The following is a 24,870-nucleotide window of genomic DNA, read 5'->3' on the forward strand; positions in this document are numbered from 1 at the left end:
ACACCAGAGCAAAGGTGGCAGTCTACCTCTTCGAAATCAAATTGTGCTGAAGTAGTTGCGAGTCAACCTCAGCGAGAAACAAACTATTTGAACAATAGACTTAATTGACTTGTGTTTATGTCTTTCATCTCAGCAGGTGTGAAGTCCCAGGGCATCTGCACTTACACCTGAGCTGAGAACCAGACCTTCTTCTAGAAGAGTGTGAAGAATGACTGAAGTGTTAAATAAGGCCATGATGGTACCGGTAGCTATCCCCTGCTGCCTTCTGGGAAGTCTCCGAAGGGAGGGGAGATATAGGGCTGAGTCTCCTGAAGCTCTGTCTATTGTATTTCTTTTCATTTTAAAAGAGCATTTAACATTCATAGAAGTGCAGTTTGGGTTGACTTATAAGGAGGACTCTCAGATACATGCTGCTTCTAGATGATACAGGGAATGCCAGGAAGGTGAGGGCAAACTGGTATATATGGAAACCCAAATCAAATCGATCCCTTTCTTATTTCTAAACTGATTGAGAGAAATCCCTGCTCGTACAATAAGGCACATTTGGGAAAACGCTTCAAGAGCTTTCTCTGGTAAACAAAATTAAACACTCTTCTCTCTTCGGATATGTGGTCGCAGTTGGGCTTACCTTCATTAAATGTCCTTTTTCTTAGACTTTTAAAGTGTTTATTGTAATGTGTATTAAATATGGGAATAAGATACCTGGGGACAGATACTACAGAGCACAGAAATAACTTTTTTTTTTAATATGCCATTTTCTTTATTTATTTTTACATCTTTTTTTAAAACTAATTTTTATTCATTTATTTATTTTAACATCTTTTTTGGGGTATAATTGCTTTACAATGGTGTGTTAGTTTCTGCTTTATAAAAAAGTGAATCAGCTATACATATACATATGTTCCCATATCTCTTCCCTCTTGCGTCTCCCTCCCTTCCACCCTCCCTATCCCACCCCTCCAGGCAGTCACAAAGCACGGAGCTGATCTCCTTGTGCTATGCAGCTGCTTCCCACTAGCTATCTACCTTGGTAGTGTATATATGTCCATGCCTCTCTCCCGCTTTGTCACAGCTTACCCTTCCCCCTCCCCATTACCTCAAGTCCATTCTCTAGTAGGTCTGTGTTTTTATTCCTGTCTTACCCCTAGGTTCTTCATGACATTTTTTTTTCTTAAATTCCATATATATGTGTTAGCATATGGTATTTGTCCTTCTCTTTCTGACTTACTTCTCTCTGTATGACAGACTCTAGGTCTATCCACCTCATTACAAGTAGCTCAATTTCGTTTCTTTTTATGGCTGAGTAATATTCCATTGTATATATGTGCCACATCTTCTTTATCCATTCATCTGATGATGGACACTTAGGTTGTTTCCATCTCCGGGCTATTGTAAATAGAGCTGCAATGAACATTTTGGTACATGACTCTTTTTGAATTATGGTTTTCTCAGGGTATATGCCCAGTAGTGGGATTGCTAGGTCATATGGTAGTTCTATTTGTAGTTTTTTAAGGAACCTCCATACTGTTCTCCACAGTGGCTGTATCAATTTACATTCCCACCAACAGTGCAAGAGGGTTCCCTTTTCTCCACATCCTCTCCAGCATTTATTGTTTCTCGATTTTTTGATGATGGCCATTCTGACTGGTGTGAGATGATATCTCATTGTAGTTTTGATTTGCATTTCTCTAGTGATTAATGAAGTTGAGCATTCTTTCATGTGTTTGTTGGCAGTCTGTATATCTTCTTTGAAGAAATGTCTATTTAGGTCTTCTGCCCATTTTTGGATTGGGTTGTTTGTTTTTTTGTTATTGAGCTGCATGAGCTGCTTGTAAATTTTGGAGATTAATCCTTTGTCAGTTGCTTCATTTGCAAATATTTTCTCCCATTCTGAGGGTTGTCTTTTGGTCGTGTTTATGGTTTCCTTTGCTGTGCAAAAGCTTTGAAGTTTCATTAGGTCCCATTTGTTTATTTTTGTTTTTATTTCCCTTTCTGTAGGAGGTGGGTCAAAAAGGATCTTGCTGTGATTTATGTCATAGAGTGTTCTGCCTATGTTTTCCTCTAAGAGTTTGATAGTTTCTGGCCTTACATTTAGGTCTTTAATCCATTTTGAGCTTATTTTTGTGTATGGTGTTAGGGAGTGTTCTAATCTCATACTTTTACATGTAGCTGTCCAGTTTTCCCAGCACCACGTACTGAAGAGGCTGTCCTTTCTCCACTGTACATTCCTGCCTCCTTTATCAGAGATAAGGTGACCATATGTGCGTGGATTTATCTCTGGGCTTTCTATCCTGTTCCATTGATCTATCTTTCTGTTTTTTGTGCCAGTACCATACTGCCTTGATTACTGTAGCTTTGTAGTATAGTCTTTAGTCAGGGAGCCTGATTCCTCCAGCTCCAGTTTTTGTTCTCAAGATTGCTTTGGCTATTCGGGGTCTTTTGTGTTTCCATACAAATTGTGAAATTTTTTGTTCTCGTTCTGTGAAAAATGCCAGTGGAAGTTTGATAGCGATTGCATTGAATCTGTAGATTGCTTTGGGTAGTAGAGTCATTTTCACAATGTGGATTCTTCCAATCCAAGAACATGGTATATCTCTCCATCTATTTGTATCATCTTTAATTTCTTTCATCAGTGTCTTATAATTTTCTGCATACACGTCTTTTGTCTCTTTAGGTAGGTTTATTCCTAGATATTTTATTCTTTTTGTTGCAATGGTAAATGGGAGTGTTTTCTTGATTTCACTTTCAGATTTTTCATCATTAGTGTATAGGAATGCCAGAGATTTCTGTGCATTAATTTTGTATCCTGCTACTTTACCAAATTCATTGATTAGCTCTAGTAGTTTTCTGGTAGCATCTTTAGGATTCTCTATGTATAGTATCATGTCATCTGCAAACAGTGACAGTTTTAGTTCTTCTTTTCCAATTTGGATTCCTTTTATTTCCTTTTCTTCTCTGATTGCTGTGGCTAAAACTTCCAAAACTATGTTGAATAAGAGTGGTGAGAGTGGGCAACCTTGTACTGTTCCTGATCTTAGTGGAAATACTTTCAGTTTTTCACCATTGAGGACAATGTTGGCTGTGGGTTTGTCATATATGGCCTTTATTATGTTGAGGAAATTTCCCTCTATGCCTACTTTCTGCAGGGTTTTTATCATAATTGGGTGTTGAATTTTGTTGAAAGCTTTCTCTGCATCTATTGAGATGATCATATGGTTTTTCTCCTTCAATTTGTTAATATGGTTTATCACATTGATTGTTTTGTGTATATTGAAGAATCCTTGCATTCCTGGAATAAACCCCACTTGATCATGGTGTATGATCCTTTTAATGTGCTGTTGGATTCTGTTTGCTAGTATTTTGTTGAGGATTTTTGCATCTATGTTCATCAGTGATATTGGCCGGTAGTTTTCTTTCTTTGTGACATCCTTGTCTGGTTTTGGTATCAAGATGATGGTGGCCTTGTAGAATGAGTTTGGGAGTGTTCCTCCCTCTGCTATATTTTGGAAGAGTTTGAGAAGGATAGGTGTTAGCTCTTCTCTAAATGTTTGATAGAATTCGCCTGTGAAGCCATCTGGTCCTGGGCTTTTGTTTATTGAAAATTTTTAATCACAGTTTCAATTTCAGTGCTTGTGATTGGTCTGTTCATATTTTCTGTTTCTTCCTGATTCAGTCTTGGCAGGTTGTGCATTTCTAAGAATTTGTCCATTTCTTCCAGGTTGTCCATTTTATTGGCATAGAATTGCTTGTAGTAATCTCTCATGATCTTTTGTATTTCTGCAGTGTCAGTTGTTACTTCTCCTTTTTCATTTCTAATTCTATTGATTTGAGTCTTCTCCCTTTTTTTCTTGATGAGTCTGGTTAATGGTTTATCAATTTTGTTTATCTTCTCAAAGAACCAGCTTTTAGTTTTATTGATCTTTGCTATCGTTTCTTTCATTTCTTTTTATTGTTATTGTTTTATTGTTATTCTTCTTATTGTAGGTCTTTTCCTTCTCTTGTGTTTCTTGCCTAGAGAAGATCCTTTAGCATTTGTTGTAAAGCTGCTTTGGTGGTGCTGAACTCTCTCAGCTTTTGCTTGTCTGTAAAGGTTTTAATTTCTCCATCAAATCTGAATGAGATCCTTGCTGGATAGAGTAATCTTGGTTGCAGGTGTTTCTCCTTCATCACTTTAAATATGTCCTGCCAGTCCCTTCTGGCTTGCAGAGTTTCTGCTGAGAGATCAGCTGTTAACCTTATGGGGATTCCCTTGTGTGTTGTTGTTTTTCCCTTGCTGCTTTTAATATGTTTTCTTTGTATTTAATTTTTGACAGTTTGATTAATATGTGTCTTGGCATATTTCTCCTTGGATTTATCCTGTATGGGACTCTCTCTGCTTCCTGGACTTGATTAACTATTTCCTTTCCATATTAGGGAAGTTTTCAACTCTTCAAATATTTTCTCAGTCCCTTTCTTTTTCTCTACTTCTTCTGGAACCCCTATAATTTGAATGTTGGTGCGTTTAATGTTGTCCCAGAGGTCTCTGAGACTCCTCAGTTCTCTTCATTCTTTTTTCTCTATTCTGCTCTGCAGTAGTTATTTCCACTATTTTATCTTCCAGGTCACTTATCCGTTCTTCTGCCTCAGTTATTCTGCTAGTGATCCCATCTAGAGTATTTTTAATTTCATTTATTGTGTTGTTCATCATTGTTTGTTTCATCTTTAGTTCTTCTAGGTCCTTGTTAAAATGTTTCTTGCATTTTGTCCATTCTATTTCCAAGATTTTGGATCATCTTTACTATCGTCATTCTGAATTCTTTTTCAGGTAGACTGCCTATTTCCTCTTCATTTGTTAGGTCTGGTGTGTTTTTATCTTGCTCCTTCATCTGCTGTGTTTTTCTGTCTTCTCATTTTGCTTATCTTACTGTGTTTGGGGTCTCCTTTTTGCAGGCTGCAGGCTCGTAGTTCCCGTTGTTTTTGGTGTCTGTCCTCAGTGGCTAAGGTTGGTTCAGTGGGTTGTGTAGGCTTCCTGGTGGAGGGGACTAGTGCCTGTGTTCTGGTGGATGAGGCTGGATCTTGTCTTTCTGGTGGGCAGGTCCACGTCTGGTGGTATGTTTTGGGGTGTCTGTGGACTTATGATTTTAGGCAGCCTCTCTGCTAATGGGTGGGGTTGTGTTCCTGTCTTGCTAGTTGTTTGGCATAGGGTGTCCAGCACTGTGGCTTGCTGGTGTTGAGTGAAGCTGGGTGCTTGTGTTGAGATGGAGACCTCTGGGAGATTTTCGTCATTTGATATTATGTGGAGCTGAGAGGTCTCTTGTGGGCCAGTGTCCTGAAGGTGGCTCTCTCACCTCAGAGGCACAGCACTGACTCCTGGCTGCAGCACCAAGAGCCTTTCATCCACAGGGCTCAGAAAAAGAGAGAAAGTAGAAAGAAAGAATTAGTAGAAGAAGAGAGAAAGTAGAAAGAAAGAATTAGTAGAAGAAGAAAGAAAGAAAGAAAGAAAAAGAAAGAAGGGAGGGAGGGAGGGAGGGAGGAGGGAAGGAAGGAAGGAAGGAGGGAAGGAAGGAAAAAAGATAAAGTAAGATAAAATATAATAAAGTTATTAAAATAAAAAATTATTAAGAAAAATATTAAAAACAAAAAACCGGATAGCACCCTAGGACAAATGGTGGAAGCAAAGCTATACACCATAAATCTTGCTCTCAAAGCCCACCTCCTCAATTTGGGATGATTCGTTGTCTATTCATGTATTCCACAGACATCAAGTTGATTGTGGAGCTTTAATCCGCTGCTCCTGAGGCTGCTGGGGGAGATTTCCCTTTCTCTTCTTTGTTCTCACAGCTCCCAGGGGCTCAGCTTTGGATTTGGCCCCGCCTCTGCGTGTAGGTCGCCGGAGGGCGTCTGTTCTTCGCTCAGACAGGACGGGGTTAAAGGAGCCGCTGATTCGGGCACTCTGGCTCACTCAGGCTGGCGGGGGGGGGGGGGGGGGGGGGGGGGGGGGGGAGGGCGAGGCATGGAGGGCGGGGCGGGCCTGCGGCGGCAGAGGCCGGCGGGACGTTGCACCAGCCTGAGGCGCGCCGTACATTCTCCGGAAGTTGTCCCTGGATCCTGGGACCCTGGCAGTGGCGGGCTGCACAGGCTCCCCGGAAGGGGGTGTGGATAGTAACCTGTGCTCACACACAGGCTTCTTGGTGGTGGCAGCAGCAGCCTTAGCGTCTCATGCCCGTCTCTGAGGTCTGCGCTTTTAGCCGCAGCTCGTGGCCGTCTCTGGCGCTCCTTTAAGCAGCGCTCTTAATCCTCTCTCCTCACGCACCAGGAAACAAAGAGGGAAGAAAAAGTCTCTTACCTCTTCGGCAGGTCCAGACTTTTCTCCGGACTCCCTCCCGGCCAGCCGTGGCGCACTAACCCCCTGCAGGCTGTGTTCACGCCGCCAACCCCAGTCCTCTCCTGGCGGCGCTCCGACCGAAGCCGAGACTCAACTCCCAGCCCCGCCCGCCGGCGGGTGAGCAGACAAGCCTCTCGGGCTGGTGAGTGCTGGTCGGCCCTGATCCTCTGTGCGGGAATCTCTCCGCTTTGCCTTCCGCACCCCTGTTGCTGTGCTCTCCCCTGTGGCTCCGAAGCTTTCCCCCTCCACCACCCGCAGTCTCCGCCTGCGAAGGGCCTTCCTAGTGTGTGGTAACCTTTCCTCCTTCACAGCTCCCTCCCACTGGTGCAGGTCCCGTCCCTATCCTTTTGTTTCCGTTTATTCTTTTTTCTCTTGCCCTACCCAGGTACGTGGGGGATTTCTTGCCTTTTGGGAGGTCTGAGGTCTTCTGCCAGCGTTCAGTAGGTGTTCTGTAGGAGTTGTTCCACGTGTAGATGTATATCAGAAATAACTTCTTGTCTAGTTGTGTTTTCAAGCTTGGTTTCATCCACTAATGATTGGGTTGTGAAATTCACTTGGGTTTCCTACACATTAAAAAAAATCCAATCTACTTATTATTAATCTTACTGATGAGATCAACTGCATTCTAGGTCAGTGATGAAACACTCAACTAATAGAGAAATAGCTTCCCCCTCAAATTTTTATTTTCTGTCAGAAATTTTGCTACTAATTTATGATATAGTTTTGGGGAGAAAAATATATTTGATCGGTAGAACTTTTTTTTTTAGTCATCAATTTTATACACATCAGTGTATACATGTCAATCCCAATTGCCCAATTCAGCACACCACCATCCCCACCCCACCACAGTTTTCCCCCCTTGGTGTCCATGCGTTTGTTCTCTACATCTGTGTCTCAACTTCTGCCCTGCAAACCGGTTCATCTGTACCATTTTTCTACGTTCCATGTACATGTGTTAATATATGATATTTGTTTTTCTCTTTCTGACTTACTTCACTCTGTATGACAGTCTCTAGATCCATCCACGTCTCAACAAATGACTCTATTTCGTTCTTTTTTATGGCTGAGTAATATTCCATTGTATATATGTACCACATCTTCTTGATCCATTTATCTGTTGATGGGCATTTAGGTTGTTTCCATGACCTGGCTATTGCAAATAGTGTGCTGCAATGAACATTGGGGTGCATGTGTCTTTTTGAATTAGGGTCTTCTCTGGGTATATGCCCAGTAGTGGGATTGCTGGATCATATGGTAATTCTAATTTTAGTTTTTTAAGGAACCTCCATACTGTTCTCCATAGTGGCTGTATCAGTTTCCATTCCCACCAACAGTGCAAGAGGGTTCCCTTTTCTCCACACTCTCTCCAGCATTTGTTGTTTGTAGATTTTCTGATGATGCCGATTCTAACTGGTGTGAGGTGATACCTCATTGTAGTTTTGATTTGCATTTCTCTAATAATTAGTGATGTTGAGCAGCTTTTCATGTGCTTCTTGGCCATCTGTATGTCTTCTTTGGAGAAATGTCTATTTAGGTCTTCTGCCCATTTTTGGATTGGGTTGTTTGTTTCTTTAGTATTGAGCTGCATGAGCTGTTTATATATTTTGGAGATTAATCCTTTGTCCATTGATTCTTTTGCGAATATTTTCTCCCATTCTGAGGGTTGTCTTTTCGTCTTGTTTATGGTTTCCTTTGCTGTGCAAAAGCTTTGAAGTTTCATTAGGTCCCATTTGTTTATTTTTGTTTTTATTTCCATTACTGTAGGAGGTGGATCAAAAAAGATCTTGCTGTGATTTATGTCAAGAAGTGTTCTTCCTATGTTTTCCTCTAAGAGTTTTAGAGTGTCCGGTCTTACATTTAGGTCTCTAATCCATTTTGAGTTTATTTTTGTGTATGGTGTTAGGTAGTGTTCTAATTTCATTCTTTTACATGTAGCTGTCCAGTTTTCCCATCACCACTTATTGAAGAGATTGTCTTTTCTCCATTGTATATCCTTGCCTCCTTTGTCATAGATTAGTTGACCATAGGTGCATGGGTTTATCTCTGGGTTTTCTATCTTGTTCCATTGATCTAAGTTTCTGTTTTTGTGCTAGTACCATATTGTCTTCATTACTGTAGCTTTGTAGTATAGTCTGAAGTCAGGGAGTCTGATTCCTCCAGCTTCGTTTTTTTTTGTTGTTTTTTTTTTTTGCGGTACGTGGGCCTCTCACCGCTGTGGCCTCTCCTGTTGCGGAGCACAGACTCCGGAGGCACAGGCTCAGCGGCCATGGTTCACGGGCCCAGCCGCCCCGCGGCATGTGGGATCCTCCCGGACCGGGGCATGAACCCGCGCCCCCTGCATCAGCAGGCAGACTCTCAACCACTGCGCCACCAGGGAAGCCCTCCAGCTCCGTTTTTTTCCCTCAAGACTGCTTTGACTATTCGGGGTCTTTTGTGTCTCCATACAAATTTTAAGATGATTTGTTCTAGTTCTGTAAAAAATGCCATTGGTAATTTGATAGGGATTGCATTGAATCTGTAGATTGCTTTGGGTAGTATAGTCATTTTCACAATATTGATTCTTCCAATCCAGTGACATGGTATATCTCTCCATATGTTGGTATCACCTTTAATTTCTTTCATCAGTGTCTTATAGTTTTCTGCATACAGGTCTTTTGTCTCCCTAGGTAGGTTTATTCCTAGGTATTTTATTCTTTTTGTTGCAGTGGTAAATGGGAGTGTTTTCTTAATTTCTCTTTCAGATTTTTCATAATTAGTGTATAGGAATGCAAGAGATTTCTGTGCATTAATTTTGTATCCTGCAACTTTAAATATTTTTAAATTTCCAGGGAGACAAAGTAACATCTGTCAGATACCCTACAAACTGTTACTCGTTCCTTGTTTGGACCTAAGTATTTAATAAATGGAACTGGGAGGCAATTTCTTTTGGCTTAGGGAGTGCCATGAAAAAATTACTGAGACTCTGAGGTGCCATGAACTGAGAAGGCTTGAGGACTTATGGGCTAGGCCCTCATACCTTGGGACCTCAAGAAGGATGTGAGCATGGCTGTCCCTGCCTTGCTCAGTCATTGACTGGGGCCACCTGAGAAGAGTGTGACCTCAGTCTGAAGGCTGGATGGTCCCTAGTGAAGCTGGTAGCTGGTAGCTGTCTCACTAACCACAGCTAAGCTCACTCCCCCACAGATGAAATGTTCCACAAATGTTGGAAAAATGAATGACGACCCATCTGCAAGGCCAGGGGAGCACGGTCCCACGCTACACTGAAGGAACCACCCAGAACTGCTGCCCACATGGGCAGGGGCTGTGGGAGTAGTTCCCCAGAGGAAATGGCAATTTTAGAAAAAAGCAACAGTCAGCTGGTTGTTCCAGGCTGGAGGCAATATTGTTGTTCAGTTTGGCTAAGGCCGAACCTTGCCATGGGAGGCGGCCCAGCACCTTTTCCACCAGCCCAGCCATTCAGATGGGATTCAATTCCTTTGATGCAGGCAGACATGGTAGTCAGAGGAATTGTTAGAGGGCCACAGTTGGTGTTTCTAAACGATTTTATGGAAGAGGAACCATTATACAGTTCTAATACCTGTGATCCCCCAGAGCGCACCCATTCTTTAACAATTCACTTCCCATTCGCAAATGTGTTACATACGTCTTAGTGTGACTGTTAAGTCACCAGGCCCAGGCTTATGCCTAAGCTTCTGTGTGCCAAGTATTGTATCCCACTTGTGAACTGCCTCTTATCTAGATGATAAAAAGCAATTTCAGTAGCACTTAATTGGTTTGTGACCAGACAAGGACCCTGGGTCCCATTTACAGAGCTTGGGCTGTATGCGTTGGCAGGTCTAGAAAGCGTGCATCCTATATGTTCAGTCACCACCTTCAGTCACCCATTATTTCTGAGCCTGAAGGTGGGCAGATTCCCTACATGTTAAACAAGGTTTGTGGAACTTAATCTAGCAAATAACTGAAAGAAATTTTAGACAGCCAGAAGGTTGAGCTGTATTTGAAAAAGGTGCCAGATTTCTCATCTGGCCTCCGGTTCTCATAATTTCATTCCCCCTACTCATGGAGCCACATTTATTCATGCTCACACTTGTGCCCTGTTCCCAAGCTCCTGTTTGCAAATTTTTCAAAATACTATTCTTTTTTTAAAAATAGGCATGTTTCCTTGATTGTCAACTGGTCAGAGGAGACCTCATCCTTTCTTACTTTTGTGAACTGGGATGTGATAAAAAGAGCCCTTACACACACATTACATCAGCTGTGTCATCAACTCTTGGAAAGTCCCATTCCTCTCTCAGTTTCCTACCTGTAAAATGAGGAGCCAGGAAAGGCCCTTTAAGCTTCTGGGAGTCTGTAAATTCCAGAGCCCTACCCCTGGTGTACTTCCTGCTCCCAGGAGCGTCTTCCTGCCCCTGCGTGGGGCAGGGCTCCCTTCCATGATAAATGCAAACTAGCACAAGGGCCCTCTGCTCAGCTGGTGACACCTGACCGTGTTTTCTGTTGACTCTAGCCAGTGATACTCAAGCTGCCTGTGAAAAAAAATCTATTTTTATCTGAGATGATGGACAGTAAATCATATGCCTGGTTTACAGTAGCTCAAGGCCAAGAGGAACCCTGCCACTTAATAGGAGATATTAACCTAGGGCACACACACCAATCTTTTGAGAGGAAACAACCCATACAAAAGATGGGCAGGGCAGAGTTTGTGACTTTGGTTAGCTTTCACTTGAGGGAGAGACTAATTAATGTAAAAATTAATTTTATGTGGCTATCAACCAGCGCAGAGTTTATATGCTGTAAGAGAATTATGGTAATTAGTGCATCCAGCCAGCACAACAATACAAATATTCAGTGGCATTTGTGATTTCCAGCGGTGCCTCTGCTACCTGGGCATTTCTCCTTCTGAGTATCTGTTTCTCAAGAACATGGTTTTTAATAGCTTTGACTTGACATTTATGTCTTGAGCAAAACTGAAATGGGCAGCTGAAGACTAATTATGCTAAATATTCCAACAAGCATAATTACCAGCAATCCAGCAGGGGGCACCGAAAGCAATGTTTCAGTGTGTCTTTTTTTTTCTTCTTCTTTTTTATTTATTAATTTTTTTATCCTCCCCCCCCAGCTCCTTATTTTAGGCTTATTTAATGGAAACTGATTGCCTTATTGTAATGATTCCTTTTTTGCATAATCTACACCACAGTAACCTAGAAGCATTTTTATTTCAGCATAATTTAAAATTTTGGTTTCTGCTCTGTTAGATTCCTTTTTTAATTAATTAATTGGCAGTAATTAATTAATTTTTGGCTGCATTGGGTCTTTGTTGCTGCACGCGGGCTTTCTCTAGTTGCAGCAAGCGGGCGCTACTCTTCGTTGCGGTGCGTGGGCTTCTCATTGCGGTGGCTTCTCTGGTTGCGGAGCACGGTCTCTAGGTACTCGGGCTTCAGTAGCTGTGGCACGCAGGCTCAGTAGCTGTGGCTCACGGGCTCTAGAGCGCAGGCTCAGTAGTTGTGGTGCACGGGCTTCGTTGCTCCACGGCATGTGGGATCTTCCCGGACGAGGGCTTGAACCCGTGCCTCCTGCATTAGGCAGGTGGATTCTTAACCACTGTGCCACCAGGGAAGCCCTCTGTTAGATTCTTTCCAATCACAGAAGAAGCAAAATCTTGGTCTGAGCTCCAGCCTAGGAAGTTTTTGAGCAGAACCTCCTGATTTCATTTTAAGGGCCGCTATGCTGCATGCCACCCGGTGCCTTGCCCGGTACTGGAGTTAATTGCAGAGGGCCTGAGAGGGCGGGCACGTGTACTTGCAAATGTGGTTTCTATTAAGTCAACAGCGAAATTGAGAAACAAGCTTTTCACTAGCAAATGCTAATTATAATGAAAAACTCCTAACAATATACACAGGAGAAAAACATATATAAGTACAGCACTGTAATTTCCTGCAGATCATAGTTGGCAGCATTTGACTGAACAAGTCAAGGACCTTATAAGCAAGATTATCTAGAAAATCCCTTGCTTCGGAAGCCAAAATCCTTTAAGTCTTCAGTATTTAAATGCAGCTGTATTGCTGATTAGATGTCAGAACTAGAGCACACTGAAGTGCCCTGTTTAGTGATTAACTCAATGGACCAATTTTGCTTTCAGATACTTCTACCAAAGGAAAAATTTGCATACAAATTCGGAAACGACTATCATCTTTCTGGGTTATGCATCTTTCTGGGACTGGGGGATGCAAAACTTGTGAATGCCACAGTAATCTGTTCCACAATTGTCTTCTCTCTAATTTAATCTCTTAGTGAATTACCTTTATGACCAAGAGTGTGGCAGAGGTACAGGTGGCTTGCTAGAATCAATTCTTGTTTCTTTCAGTGCTTTATTGATTAGTATCCCCACTCTGCTATGCAGGAATCAGCACTCAGAGAATGCTTTCAACTCTGTATCATGGATTAAAATCTTAGGCTGTATGTGGGAGTTCCCCAGTAGATATGTATGTGACTTTTTTGCTTTTATGCTTGTAACTAATCCACCTAGTGCATCATAAATTGGAGATATAATCTTAGCACTCCTCACCTTACAGGGAAATCCCTGTAAGTCTCAGCTTAAATTCTCCCTCCTTTCTGGATCCCTTGGCACAGGTAGACAGGGCCTCCTTTGCCATCCCACAGCACATGGGCAGCTGAAGGGCAGGGATGGGGTGTGAAATGGTTTAACTGTGAAGCCCATACTGTGTCAGCCAACACGGGCATTCGTTAGCGACACCAGAACATGTTCCCTTGACTTTGGAGGCTCAGACTCAATTTGGAAACTGCATTTACCACTAAAAAGACTGAGTTGAAAATAGAAGGAACCAAGAAAGAGACTAAACTCTAAGCTCTAAATCCCTGAATATATAAAAAGCCACAATAAGTGATAAGCAGCAGATGTTTATTAGAGGCATTAGAGGAAGCCAACACAGTTGATAAGGACTATATATAAAATCTGAACTGTGAGCAACTGCAGACACAGAGAATATTCTGGGGTTAGTAAAGAGGGGTCTGATACAAGGAAATAATCACGAGGTACACATAAGGGGGTCAGAACGGCAGCTTCCCTCCTAACATTTCTAGGGTCCAGACAAGAGTACAACGGGAAGCTCACATACTAAATGTCTAAATATTTTGAAACTATTAATCAGGTTTACAAGTTGATAAATAAAATCTGTTATAGCTCCCTACTCTGATAAATAGGAAGGTCAGGTTGAAATTGAGACTTTGCATTGTCCTCAGGCCTATGACCTACTTCCTTTTCTTATTACTCAGGCTCCATCCCGCATAGCAGGAGCCCACCTGTATACACATGGCCAGCTTGCATATCCACGCTCCAGCCACACCCCCTGCCAAGAGTCACCCCTTGACCACACCACTGGCATTGGGGTTGTACACACACCATTAGCAAGGCCCTACCGTGGAGAGGACAGCCCAAGAAAGAAGTTTGTACAGCTTGGAAGTGGGCTCAGGGCTATTAGGAGGGGATTCCAGGGTCCTGGATACTGACAGAGGGACCCAGAAGGAGGCCTGGGCTCCAGATATGCCCCATGAGGTGGACAGGATGGGCTTTTCTAAAGTTCCGAGTCCAAGGCAGGGCCCTTTACCTGGGTCTAAGGCAGCATAGGCGCGTAGAAGAGGATCTGTGGATCCTGGTGATGAAAGAACAAGAAGGATGTCTGGGCCAGATAAGAGTAGGGGCAGTTTCCTTATGGCTCCAGCAATTCCTGGTGAAAGGAAAATGGAATTTCATGCAATAATAGTACTCTAAGCTATGCTATTTATAAATTGGTATACACGGTTGCACATTAGTTACCTGTATATGGTTCTAATCCATAGGGTGGGTTCAGTAATTTACACTTAATCTTACTTCCTTGAATCAAAGGCTTGGGCAGATAAACTCCAGTTGACAATGGCAGTACACATGCTGGTACCCAAAGTGGGAAGACCAAGTAATCAGTCTTCTCTTGGAGATTTTAAATGTTTAATCCTATCTGGGCATGCTACAATTACCACAATTCTATCACAGTTACAGTGTAGGAGAGGTGGTGGGAACAATAAGGAGACTAAAAAGAGTGATCTATAATACATACTGTCTCTATGCCATGCTCTTTTTTTATCCCCTCAATAAACCTGAGAGATGAGGTATCATTATATCCACCCTGTCTCAGAGAGTTGGAATAATGCCACACAGTTCACGTCTCTCGTCCTCTATTATGACATTTAAACATTATTGTACTTTTGTTTGTTTGTTTATTATTTTTTCCTTATGGACTTCTTGTATGTGGGGTCCATGTTTCCACCTGGTGCATTAGAGGTACTCCATAAACATTCTTAAATACACATTAGTTTCTCACGTATTTAATATTAATTATGTCAGTTTTTGAAAGCCCAGAAGGTAATGTGGTATAAAGACCAAAGTGTGAGTTAACAGACTGAGGTGTCCAAGAAGCAGGCATGACCAAGGCTTGGGACTGTTAACAATGTCATCTCTAGTCTCTGGAGTAGTTTGGCAAGTTAGGCTTGCAAAGGGGTTCAGCCCATGCTGTGCTCCTGAAATGCAACTGAACTCTCTTACAGGATGGGCTGCTTGGCACTGATCTGCATGGGACCACAGAGTAGAGGAGCACATGATATCCAATTCTGTGCCGAATGGCCAACAAAAATGGGCAGAAGCCAGGAGCCTGAGCAGAAGCAATGCTTTAAGTTGACCCAGGAAGACCCAGGCATGGATACAGGGTGTGAACTAACGTGTGCCCCTCAGCAAGGGGGATGTCCTTTCTCAGCAAAGGGTAAGATGCAGTGGGCCACGTCCTGGCCCATCTGTAGTGAGAGCAGTTACATCGAATTGCACCATTTTGCCTATAAAGGAAAAGGATGTGTTTGTATTTCTTAGCCGTTGTGGCAGTGGACAACCTGTCCTCCTCGGGAGAGACTTCGATGAAAGCTATCTGCCTTTTTACAGGTAATGCTGATGAGTAAACAAGTGGAGATCTGTTGCCCAATAGGCTTCTTACCATTTCCTCACTCCAATTATAATTCCCACTGGCTCTGGCAGGCTGGAGGCACGCAGAGTGGCCAAGTAGGAGACAGCAGAGAACGGGCTGCTCCCGAAAGGCTAAATACAGTGCTGGGCATGGTCAGTTTCTCCTCCCAAGCTCTCACAGCAGATCTGTCACCTCTTGGGAGCAGTAAGTAGAGGGCAGCAGGACCTGGCACTGCTGGGGAATGGAAAGTGCCCAGCTCCCCCCAGTGGAAATTCCAGCAGTGATCTCTAAGTTATATCTTAACTGAATGACTTGGAAGAAGATTTGAATGCAGTGAGTTAACTAATGGCTTTAAGAAACATGTGTATCTCAGTCTGCCAATTTTTGCTCTGCAAAACAAAATATTGAAGAAGCAATGATCTCTTTCTAATGGGTTGTGTTCCTTATTAATATGATTGTAGGTCTTCTTTTTCATGACATTTCTCCTTCAGCCTCTTACCTCATGAGCTTGACATCATTTTTGCAGCAATTTGGGGCCCACTACCTGCTTCCAAATCTCATGGCATGTGATCAACTGATAGGCTAAATAGAAATTACTAAATAAATTCTAAATAAATTTAGAATTTATACTAAAAAGAATAAAACTATATAGACTCATCACATAGGTCTTAACCATGAAACTAAATATAGCAGAGGGTACCGAAATAGAACAGAAAGTATCAAACTTGCTTTCCTTTTAAACTCATCACCATTTGCTTTTCACTGAGTGCTGGGGGCCAGCAGGGTCTTCCTTGTTCTCTTGAGATAACGTGCTATCCCTGAAACTCAGCATGATGGATGAAACACTTTTCATGACATTTATTTTTTGAGAAAGTACTGGGAGAGTTAAAGGGCCCCATTCCAGGGCAAGCACCCCAATGCTTTGTTAGCTCAATTGATATTAACCCTTTCCAGTTATTCAGTATTTTCCCACTCTTTCCCCAGGAGCAACACTGCCCGGAGAAGAAACCAATCATTTAGAAGGTAAGAATTCAAGATAAAATATTTTCGTTGACTTGTAAAAAGTTGGAATGCATTTCTGCTTGACTTTCTGTCATCAAAAACAGCATGAAAGAAGTAAATTTTCCTTCCCAGTTGATCCATAAATATGTTTCTGTTTTTCCTCATAGCGACCAAGGGTCTAGAGAAGACAAATTCTCACTGTGGCAATACTTGGGCTAGTGGTTGAGGCTGAAGGCATTGTTTCTGTTTTAAACTTGGCTTGGGACCTTGGTGTGACTGTAGTTAAGTCATAAGATTCCCAGCTTTTATCTTCTTCAGATGTTCAGAAATTTTACACCTCATGCAAATATGTACCCGGGAGGGAAGTTGCTCTCTAGTAAATGTTCCTTTACAGTATTGGATTTGGCTTTGGCTCCCGTGGAGCTGTTTTTACCATCTTTACAAACAGACCAAAGCTCTTTAAGCCTGCGCTGCAGGCTTTTATTCATGATTGGGATGCCTGCCTGCCTCTCCCAAGCAAGCACACCTCTCAGCCCTTCGCTGAGATCCACGGACGATACTCTGTGTTCGTTCCTTCACAGGATCACCAGCTGGTGATGTGCTTGGGGTCCAGTTATGGGCCTTGTGTGCTGAAAACAGGCTTGAACTGAAAACAGTCTCCTTGGTTAGGCAGCAGGTTTTAAGAGGAATATGAGTCAGGCATTCTTCTTTATTTGCTTTACATCATGAGGGATTTCTAACTCAGAAGAGCAGGACGCAAATAGGTCAGTTTACGGATGCAAGATTTTCTCATAGGATGATTTCAGAAGGAGCAGCTGGGTTTGCATGAGCGCTAAAGCCTTCCTTTCGCAGTGGCAGCTGTTGTTTTCCTTCCTGCCCCTCATTCCTTCTCCTCTGTAGGTGTGTGCCCCCATACCTCCCGTTTCCTAGGGGGAACTTCCTCTCCAGGAGGAAAAGTGATGAAGCAGTATTATCTCCGTTCATCCCTGCTCTGTAACTTTGGGCAAGACACTCAACCTGTCCAAGTGTCGGCTTTCTTACTTGTAATGTGAGCAATAATGCAGTTCACGGTGTGATGATGAGGGTCCCATTAACTTAATGCATAAACGGTAGCTCATATGTTAATAAGATTTAGTGTGATAAGCCAGTTTACTAACCTGCCGTTTAGCTGGTATTTGCCTGGGACAGGTGTCAGGAAAGGCCTGAGGAAGCAGGCTGTGTGGTTTCAGGGGTCAGCCTCATTGGCTGAGGGAGGTAGGCATAGCTCAGGCCTGGGAAACCCGTCGTCGCCTTTCCTGTTGGCGTCTGTGGGGAGTTGCCCTTGGCGGGTCCCTGAACTGGAGCCCATGCCTCCAGGGGCCTTTGTCCTTCAGTGGCTGCCCCTCAGGGTGCTGTCCTCCTTCACTTTTCAATGCCACCCCACGAGCAATGTTTCTTTCTCTTTCTGCAGCAAGGGAACGTCATCCTCCCTTGTTGCTCCACTGCTGTCCCGCAACTTTTTAAAAAACTCAACTGAGATTTTGACTGTTTAATCTGTTCTTTGGCTGCTCAGGAAAAGGTCGGTCCCTTTTCCTTTCTCCATCTTGCACAGGGCTAGCACAGCTGGCTCCTTTCTTCTCCTTTGCTCTCTGTCGTGTCAGCAGTTCTCAAAGTGTGGTCCCAGGACCAGCAGCCTCAGCATCACTTGGGAATTTGTTAAATATGCAAATCCTTGGGCCCCGCCCCACACTTTGTGGATCAGAAACTCTTGGGTGGAGCCCATCAGTCTGGGATTGAACAAGCCCTCCAGGTGATTCCAATGCTCATTTAGTGTGAGAGAACTACTGTTCTACATCTTTAGGTTCAGACTTTGTCTGTAACACACTTCTCAGGGAAGCCCCCAGAGCGACAGATACAAAGTCAAGGACTGTTGGGTCTGCCAGAAGCACCCATTGTTCCACTCACTAGGCTGAGGTGTAGAATCCCATCTGGTAGGGATTCCCATTGGGCCACCATCTAAACTGGCCGGGACTCTACTTATTTCTGTCCTAACTGGCTTCTTGTCTTCCCTCTGCGTCCTCCCCACCTACATTCCCCCAAATCCCCCCTCTTGGTAACTTCGTCATCTCAAAATGAACCCAGCGATGCTGCAAATGGGCTGCAAGGAACTTGCTGGACTTTCCTGATCAAATCTGTCCAGATTTTCTCTACATTCTTGGAACAGATAACCCCAAACATTCTTCCTCCAGTTTTATTGAGATATATCTGGCATACAGCACTGTGTAAGTTGAAGGTATACAGCATAATGACCTGACAGACATATATTGCTGAGTGGTTACCATAGTAAGTTTAGTTAACATCCATTACCTCATATAGTTACAAAATACTTTTTCCATGTGATGAGAGCTTTTGGAATCTAAGACTAGCAACTTTCAAATATACCCTACAGCAGTGCTAACTATAGTCATCATGTTGTACATTCTATCCCCAGTACTTACTTATCTTGTAACTGGAAGTTTGTACCACAACTTCCCCAATCTTTAACATGATATCCCAATTGCTCCAGTTATGGGTACCACCTGAAGCTTTTTTTTTTTTTTTTTTGCGGTATGCGGGCCTCTCACTGCTGTGCCCTCTCCCGCTGCAGAGCACAGGCTCCGGACGCGCAGGCTCAGCGGCCGTGGCTCATGGGCCCAGCCGCTCCGCGGCATGTGGGATCTTCCCGGACCGGGGCACGAACCCGTGTGCCCTGCACCGGCAGGCGGACTCTCAACCACTGCGCCACCAGGGAAGCCCCACCTGAAGCTTTAAGAGGTTCTTATCGGTATTTTCCTGAGTGCTGAGTCCTTCACTCCTCATTGCTCTGGTCAGCATTGGAAATGTGGCTTCTCTTTCTCTGTTAGAAGTCTTCGGGTCCCAGGGAGCCCTCTTTTCTACTCCCATCTCTAAGAAGAGTGGGACCTGGGAGCATCTTCCTCTGGCCTTCTTATCTGTCTAGCCTGGCCTCCAAGATCTCATTCTCCTTTTTGCATGTGCCCAAGATGTCAGCCTCCCTCAAAGAAAACAGCACTTTTTCCCCACCCCCTGGCTTGCCTGCCTTCTCTCAGTTTCTTCCCTTCTTTCAGGGCACTGGCCCTGGTAGGAAGTCTGACACGTTTTCTTTCTTTTCTTTTTTTTTTTTTTGGCTACGTTGGGTCTTCATTGCTATGCGCGGGCTTTCTCTAGTTGCAGCGAGCAGGGGCTACTCTTTATTGTGGTGCACGGGCTTCTCATTGTGGTGGCTTTTCCTGTTGTGGAGCACAGGCTCTAGGCACGTGGGCTTCAGTAGTTGTGGTTCGCAGCCTCTAGAGCACAGGCTCAGTAGTTGTGGCGTATGGGCTGAGTTGCTTCGCGGCATGTGGGATCTTCCCAGACCAGGGCTTGAACCCGTGTTCCCTGCACTGGTAGGCAGATTCTTAACCACTGTGCCACCAGGGAAGCCCTGACACATGTTTTTTATCCCAACTTTTAATTTTAGAAAATTTAAGACCCACGGAAAAGTGGATAGAATAGTACAACAAAAGTTTTTATACCTCTCCACTGGACTCACCAGTGGCTGACATTTTGCCACACTTACTTTATCCTTTCTCTCTCTCTCTCTACACACACACACACACACACACACACACACACACACACACACACTTTTTTCCCTGAACCATTTGAGTGTGAGATACAGACACCATGACAGTTTACCCCTAAATATTTCAGCTTGTATTTTCTAAAACAAGGACATTCTCTTACATAACCACAATATCATTATTATATACTATGTAATATATGTAATTATATTATATAGTGCATATATTTTAACTAATATATATATAGTCCCTAGTCAAATTACTCCAAGTATCCTCATAGTTGTATGTCATTGTGTCTCTTTTGTCTCTTTTAGTCTGGAACAATCCCTGTGACTTATTTTTAAATTTTTTTAACTTTTCCATATGGTGGCATTTTTGAAGAGTGCAGGCCAGTTGTTTTGTACTGTCTCAGAACTGGGATCGGTCTGATTGTTTCCTCATGATTAGATCCAAGTTAAAGGTTTTGGGTCAGAATATTATATAAGTAATATTGTGTTCTTTTCACACCCAAACATTGGTGCAATCTGGTGAAATTCAGGTTACACGCAAATAGGAATGTATATTATGATCCCAGAACTGTAGAGCAGAAAAGAACCTCACAGCCTCATGCAACTACCTCACGTTTCACATGAATACACTGAGGCACAAAGAAGTCACAGGCCCATCGCTGGACTCAGCTGGCCGTTAGCTGTGGCTGGTACATCACGTGCTAAACTCTCCTAAAATGTTAGTGTTCACTTTCTTCAACTTTTCAGGACCCTAGTGAGTGTGAGATGAATCCTGGAGATGTGGGGCAGTTGACATTTATACATACACAAGAGAGTGTTATCTCGAAGTGTTTTTCTTTTCCCTGCTTTGAAGTCCGGCAAATTCCCCTAGTGCCCTCTCTGAGATACTCAAGAAGCAACGAATGCCTGTTTTCAACAGGGAAGACAAGTTTTATGTAAAGAGTGGCCTTCTACAAAGCTTCAGAAATGCTTCTAGGTTAAGAGAAGCAGCAGCCCAGCGCTTTTGAGCTATTTGTATCGATTTAAAAGGCAGGTCTCTCCATTGACCTGTTTTCAGTGCTATAATCCCATTACCTTGGCACGATCCTCTGGAGTTTTGCTTTGTCTGGGAATTTTTAATTCCTTTATTTGTAACAGATCAAAAACTATCTGGCATACTTGATGCATTTGCATGCGGGATCTTGCTGCCTTTCTGAATGCACATGTCCGCATATTTCCCAAATAACCACTCCCAGTCTGCCCATCCCTCCCCATTGTATGTGGCAACCCTATTCGCAAGCCTTTCAACTCCTCTCCCTAGGAGATTAACTAATAACTCTGTTAATGGTTAAAAAAACCAGGACTTTGTGCGAGACTTACCGGCTGCTTTACGCTGTTGCGTGGGGCATCTCTAACAGACCCTCCAGTTTGGGTTTCGGCAGAGGTGTTTGGTGCACTGGCATGCCAAATAGTTTTGAGTGTTGGGCTGTATCCCATAACCACACCTCCAGCACTGTTCTTCCATGTGGGACAATGGAACAGTCCCCAGGCTGAGAAGTGTGATGGGTAGTTTGAAGGTTCAGAACAGGGTTTGGCAAACCATGGCCTGTGGACCAAATCTGGCTGTTTCCTTTTTTATCCAGATACCCCAGATCTACTCTAACAATGGCTTTTAAATGGTTGGAAAAAAAAAATCAAAAGAAGAATAAATTTCTTGACATGTAAAAATCATGTGAAATTCAAATTTTATTGTCTATAAAGTATTAGAAACACCCATGATTCTTCATTTATGTATTGCTTATAGCTGCTTTTGTATTATAAAGTCAGAGTTGAGTAGTTGTGAGAGAGATCATAGGCCCACAGAGCCTAGAATAGAGACCATTCATTCATTCATCAAATAACCACTAGGCACTTTTCATGTGCCAAGGTCTCTGCTAAGCATTGACGGTTGAAAGATGTGAAGAAACATCTCTTCCCTTGGGGAACTCAATCCTTCAGGTAAAACAAGGTAAACAGAAAAATTACACAGTGATAGAGCTGCTATAGTAGAGATGTATGAAAAATACCACAGGAACACAGAGTAGGCAGCCTTTCTTGGGGGGTGAGGGAATGGGCAAGTAGCTGACATTCTAGCTGCTGGGGTAGAGGTGGGCTGCTCAATATTCCCACCACCTCACATAACCACTACCGTAAACTTTGTGGTATTTCTCACCAATCTCTCTTCTTACGCATGTTTTGGATGGTTGCGTTTATAGCACAAATATCTTGTATTCTACTAACTTGTCACCTGTTATGAGTGGGAAGCAGTACAGGGTTGGCATTAAGCACCAGTGTTGGTATTAAACTGCATGGAAAGTCGCTTCACCTCTCTAAGCCTCAATGTCCTCATTTGTAAAATGAAGATACAATGAAAACCTATCTGAGAGGGTTGCTGGGAGGGTTAGTGAGACAAAGCATTGAGTACACTTAACACAGGACCTGGTGGGTGACAGGTACTCAGTGATGTCAGCTGGGACAGCCCTCCTTTTCAACTGTGTCCCATGGCCTGATGCTTCTCCTCCATGAAGGAATCTGCCAGAGAGATGGGAAGTGGGTGGAAGTGAAAGACCAGGGATGGAGGTTAACTTGGTATCCAACAAATTCAATGGATTTTACAGATTTAGTTATGCATATTTTACTTTATTACCAAAAGATTTGAGTCGGGTTACATATATAAAAACCAAACAATGGGACCAGGATTAAGGAGAGTTGACAGAGATGTTGTATCCCTGTTGTATTCCTGGCAGCAGCTCGCAGCTTTTGATGCTTGGTGAATGTTTTTACTGAAAACATGGTGTGGTGTTTCAGGTAATGGAAGGAGTTTGGCACAAAAAGAGCATGGGAGAAAAATGCTAAAATATTGGGTTTGAGCCCTGTTGTTGCTAAATGTGTGCTTTCTTGAAGGTTCTCCAGTGCCTAATCTGTAGGCAGTGATAAGCCAGAGGATTTGGACACATTTTATTTTAGCAAGAGATTTAAAAAGCATTATGTAGAACAGAAGGGGAAAATCCTGGAATTATGGAGAACCAGGTAGAAAGTTACAGGAATAGCCCAAGTGAGGAATAATGAAGTATAGAAATAGAAAGTGGAAGTAGAGATAGAGAAGATGGATTTGGAAGCAATTCCTGCAGTGGCTGGGCTGGTATGTTGAGCCAGGAAGAAGCTTCCAGACTGAGAAGCTGATGACACAAGAAGGAATTGGTTTTGTGGGCAAAGTGTTACAGTCAATTTGGTTGAGTTTGGATTGCTGTGGGATGTGGATCGAGCTGCACTCGTGGACCTGGGACTTGGGAAAGGTTGTCACTGGAGATGTTGAGAGTCATCAATACATGGGCGGGAGCAGAAACTACAGGAGTGACCTGGGAGAGGATGGAGTGAGAACAGATGAGGTACAGGACAGAACCTGTGAATGTCCACATTTAGGGGGACATGAAGGGATGGGAACTAATGAAGAAAGAATAAAGGTAAGAGAGAGTATCAGTCAGATAAAGGAGGGGAGCCCAGAACTGAGGAGGCTCAAAAAGCCATGGGAGGAAGATTTCCAGAGGAAAGAGGGCCACCAGGACCCACAGCAGGAGGGGAGTTAAACAGGATAAGGTCGGAGAAGAAAACTTTGCGTTGTCAATTCATCAGGAACTGTCATGGATGGTCATTTCACCAGAATGTTAAGGGCAGGATTCAGTTGATGGTGCTGCAGTGACTGAACAGGTAAGAAGGAAGCAAAACTGTCATCCACCTTCCTCGACTGCAGCGCTGACACATACAGTAATCCCCCTTATACATGGGGGATGTGTTCCAAGACCCCCAGTGGATGCCTAAAACTGCAGATAGTACCAAACCCTAAATATTCTGTAGGGGAGCAAAATTTGCCACCCCCAAATGTGTCTTTGGCATGCAGATTATTTCGAGTTGAAAACAATCAAGGCTCAAAAGACTCAGGAAGAAACTTTGACCTGTCCCCTTAGCTAAAGAATTCAGATAGAGGACCTATTAAGGGAATAGAGCAACCACCATAGATAACTACACTATGAACTAGGTGGGGTAGGCAAGAAGGAACCTAGCAAAGTCTATTTGTTAAAATTCCTCTCTGTGTCCCGTTGTCTCTGCCTGGCCCAGCAAACATTGTCAATTGCCTTCCTCTACTTTGAAATTCCAAACCCTGCACCAACATCCTCTTTGGTCTTTAGCTAAGGATGGTATTTAAAGTGGAGTTTCAGCCATATTAGCAAGTTACTCTGTTTTTCTGGGTCTCTCCCATGTCTACATATTATTAAACTTTGATTTTCTCCTGTTAATCTGTCTCATGTCAATTTAATTCTTAAACCAGCTGGAAGAACCTAGAAGGGCAGAGGAAAATTTCTTCCTCCCCGACAATACTGCTATATATACATACCTGTGATAAAGTTTAGTTTATAAGTTAGGCACAGTAAGATCTTAACAATAACTAATAATAAAATAGAACGATTATAACAATATATTGTAATAAAAATTATATGAATGTGGTCTCTCTCTCAAAATATCTTATTGTACAAATTTAATGCCTTTTCCATCCTTACTAAGCACTTATCCCTCACTGTGGCAGTAACTCTTGCAGTTTGAGGTACAACAGCAAAAGTAACATGAATTTCTGTTTTCTTCTTCACAATTTCAGGGATAGGAGATTTCTTCTTACTGTAAATCTTAGCACCCTCAGCATAGGATTTTTTCTTTCCCTTTTAAGTCCAGAACTCTCACCTGTTCACTTAAGGGAAGCACTTTACAGCTTCTCTTTGGCATATCCAAGTTGCCAGCATCACTACTTTTGCACCTTGTGGACATTATTATATAAAGTAAGGGTTACCTGAACACAAGCATGGAGGTATTGTGACAGTTGA

The 24,870-nt window shown here is 43.0% G+C and overlaps 1 protein-coding gene across 6 annotated transcripts in view; it reads left to right on the forward strand.

Annotated features, from left to right (window-relative positions):
- The first annotated feature begins 220 nt into the window (after positions 1-220).
- The window catches only part of LOC307188082 (uncharacterized protein), a 68,741-nt gene continuing 44,091 nt past the window's right edge, over positions 221-24,870 (forward strand). For 4 of the 6 annotated variants that reach the window (XM_079924808.1, XM_079924806.1, XM_079924803.1 and 1 more), the window contains exons 1-4: positions 6,096-6,506; positions 14,963-15,174; positions 15,279-15,347; positions 16,354-16,392. In XM_079924808.1, the coding sequence (XP_079780934.1) occupies positions 14,964-15,174; positions 15,279-15,347; positions 16,354-16,392 (319 nt within the window). In that variant the 5' untranslated portion in view covers positions 6,096-6,506; position 14,963. Of the gene's footprint in view, positions 239-6,095; positions 6,507-14,834; positions 15,175-15,278; positions 15,348-16,353; positions 16,393-24,870 lie in introns of those variants that run through there. The other 2 variants (XM_079924804.1, XM_079924805.1) reach the window with 2 other exon arrangements.

The sequence above is a fragment of the Stenella coeruleoalba genome (assembly GCF_951394435.1).
Source record: "Stenella coeruleoalba genome assembly, chromosome: 6".
Taxonomy (NCBI): domain Eukaryota; kingdom Metazoa; phylum Chordata; class Mammalia; order Artiodactyla; family Delphinidae; genus Stenella; species Stenella coeruleoalba.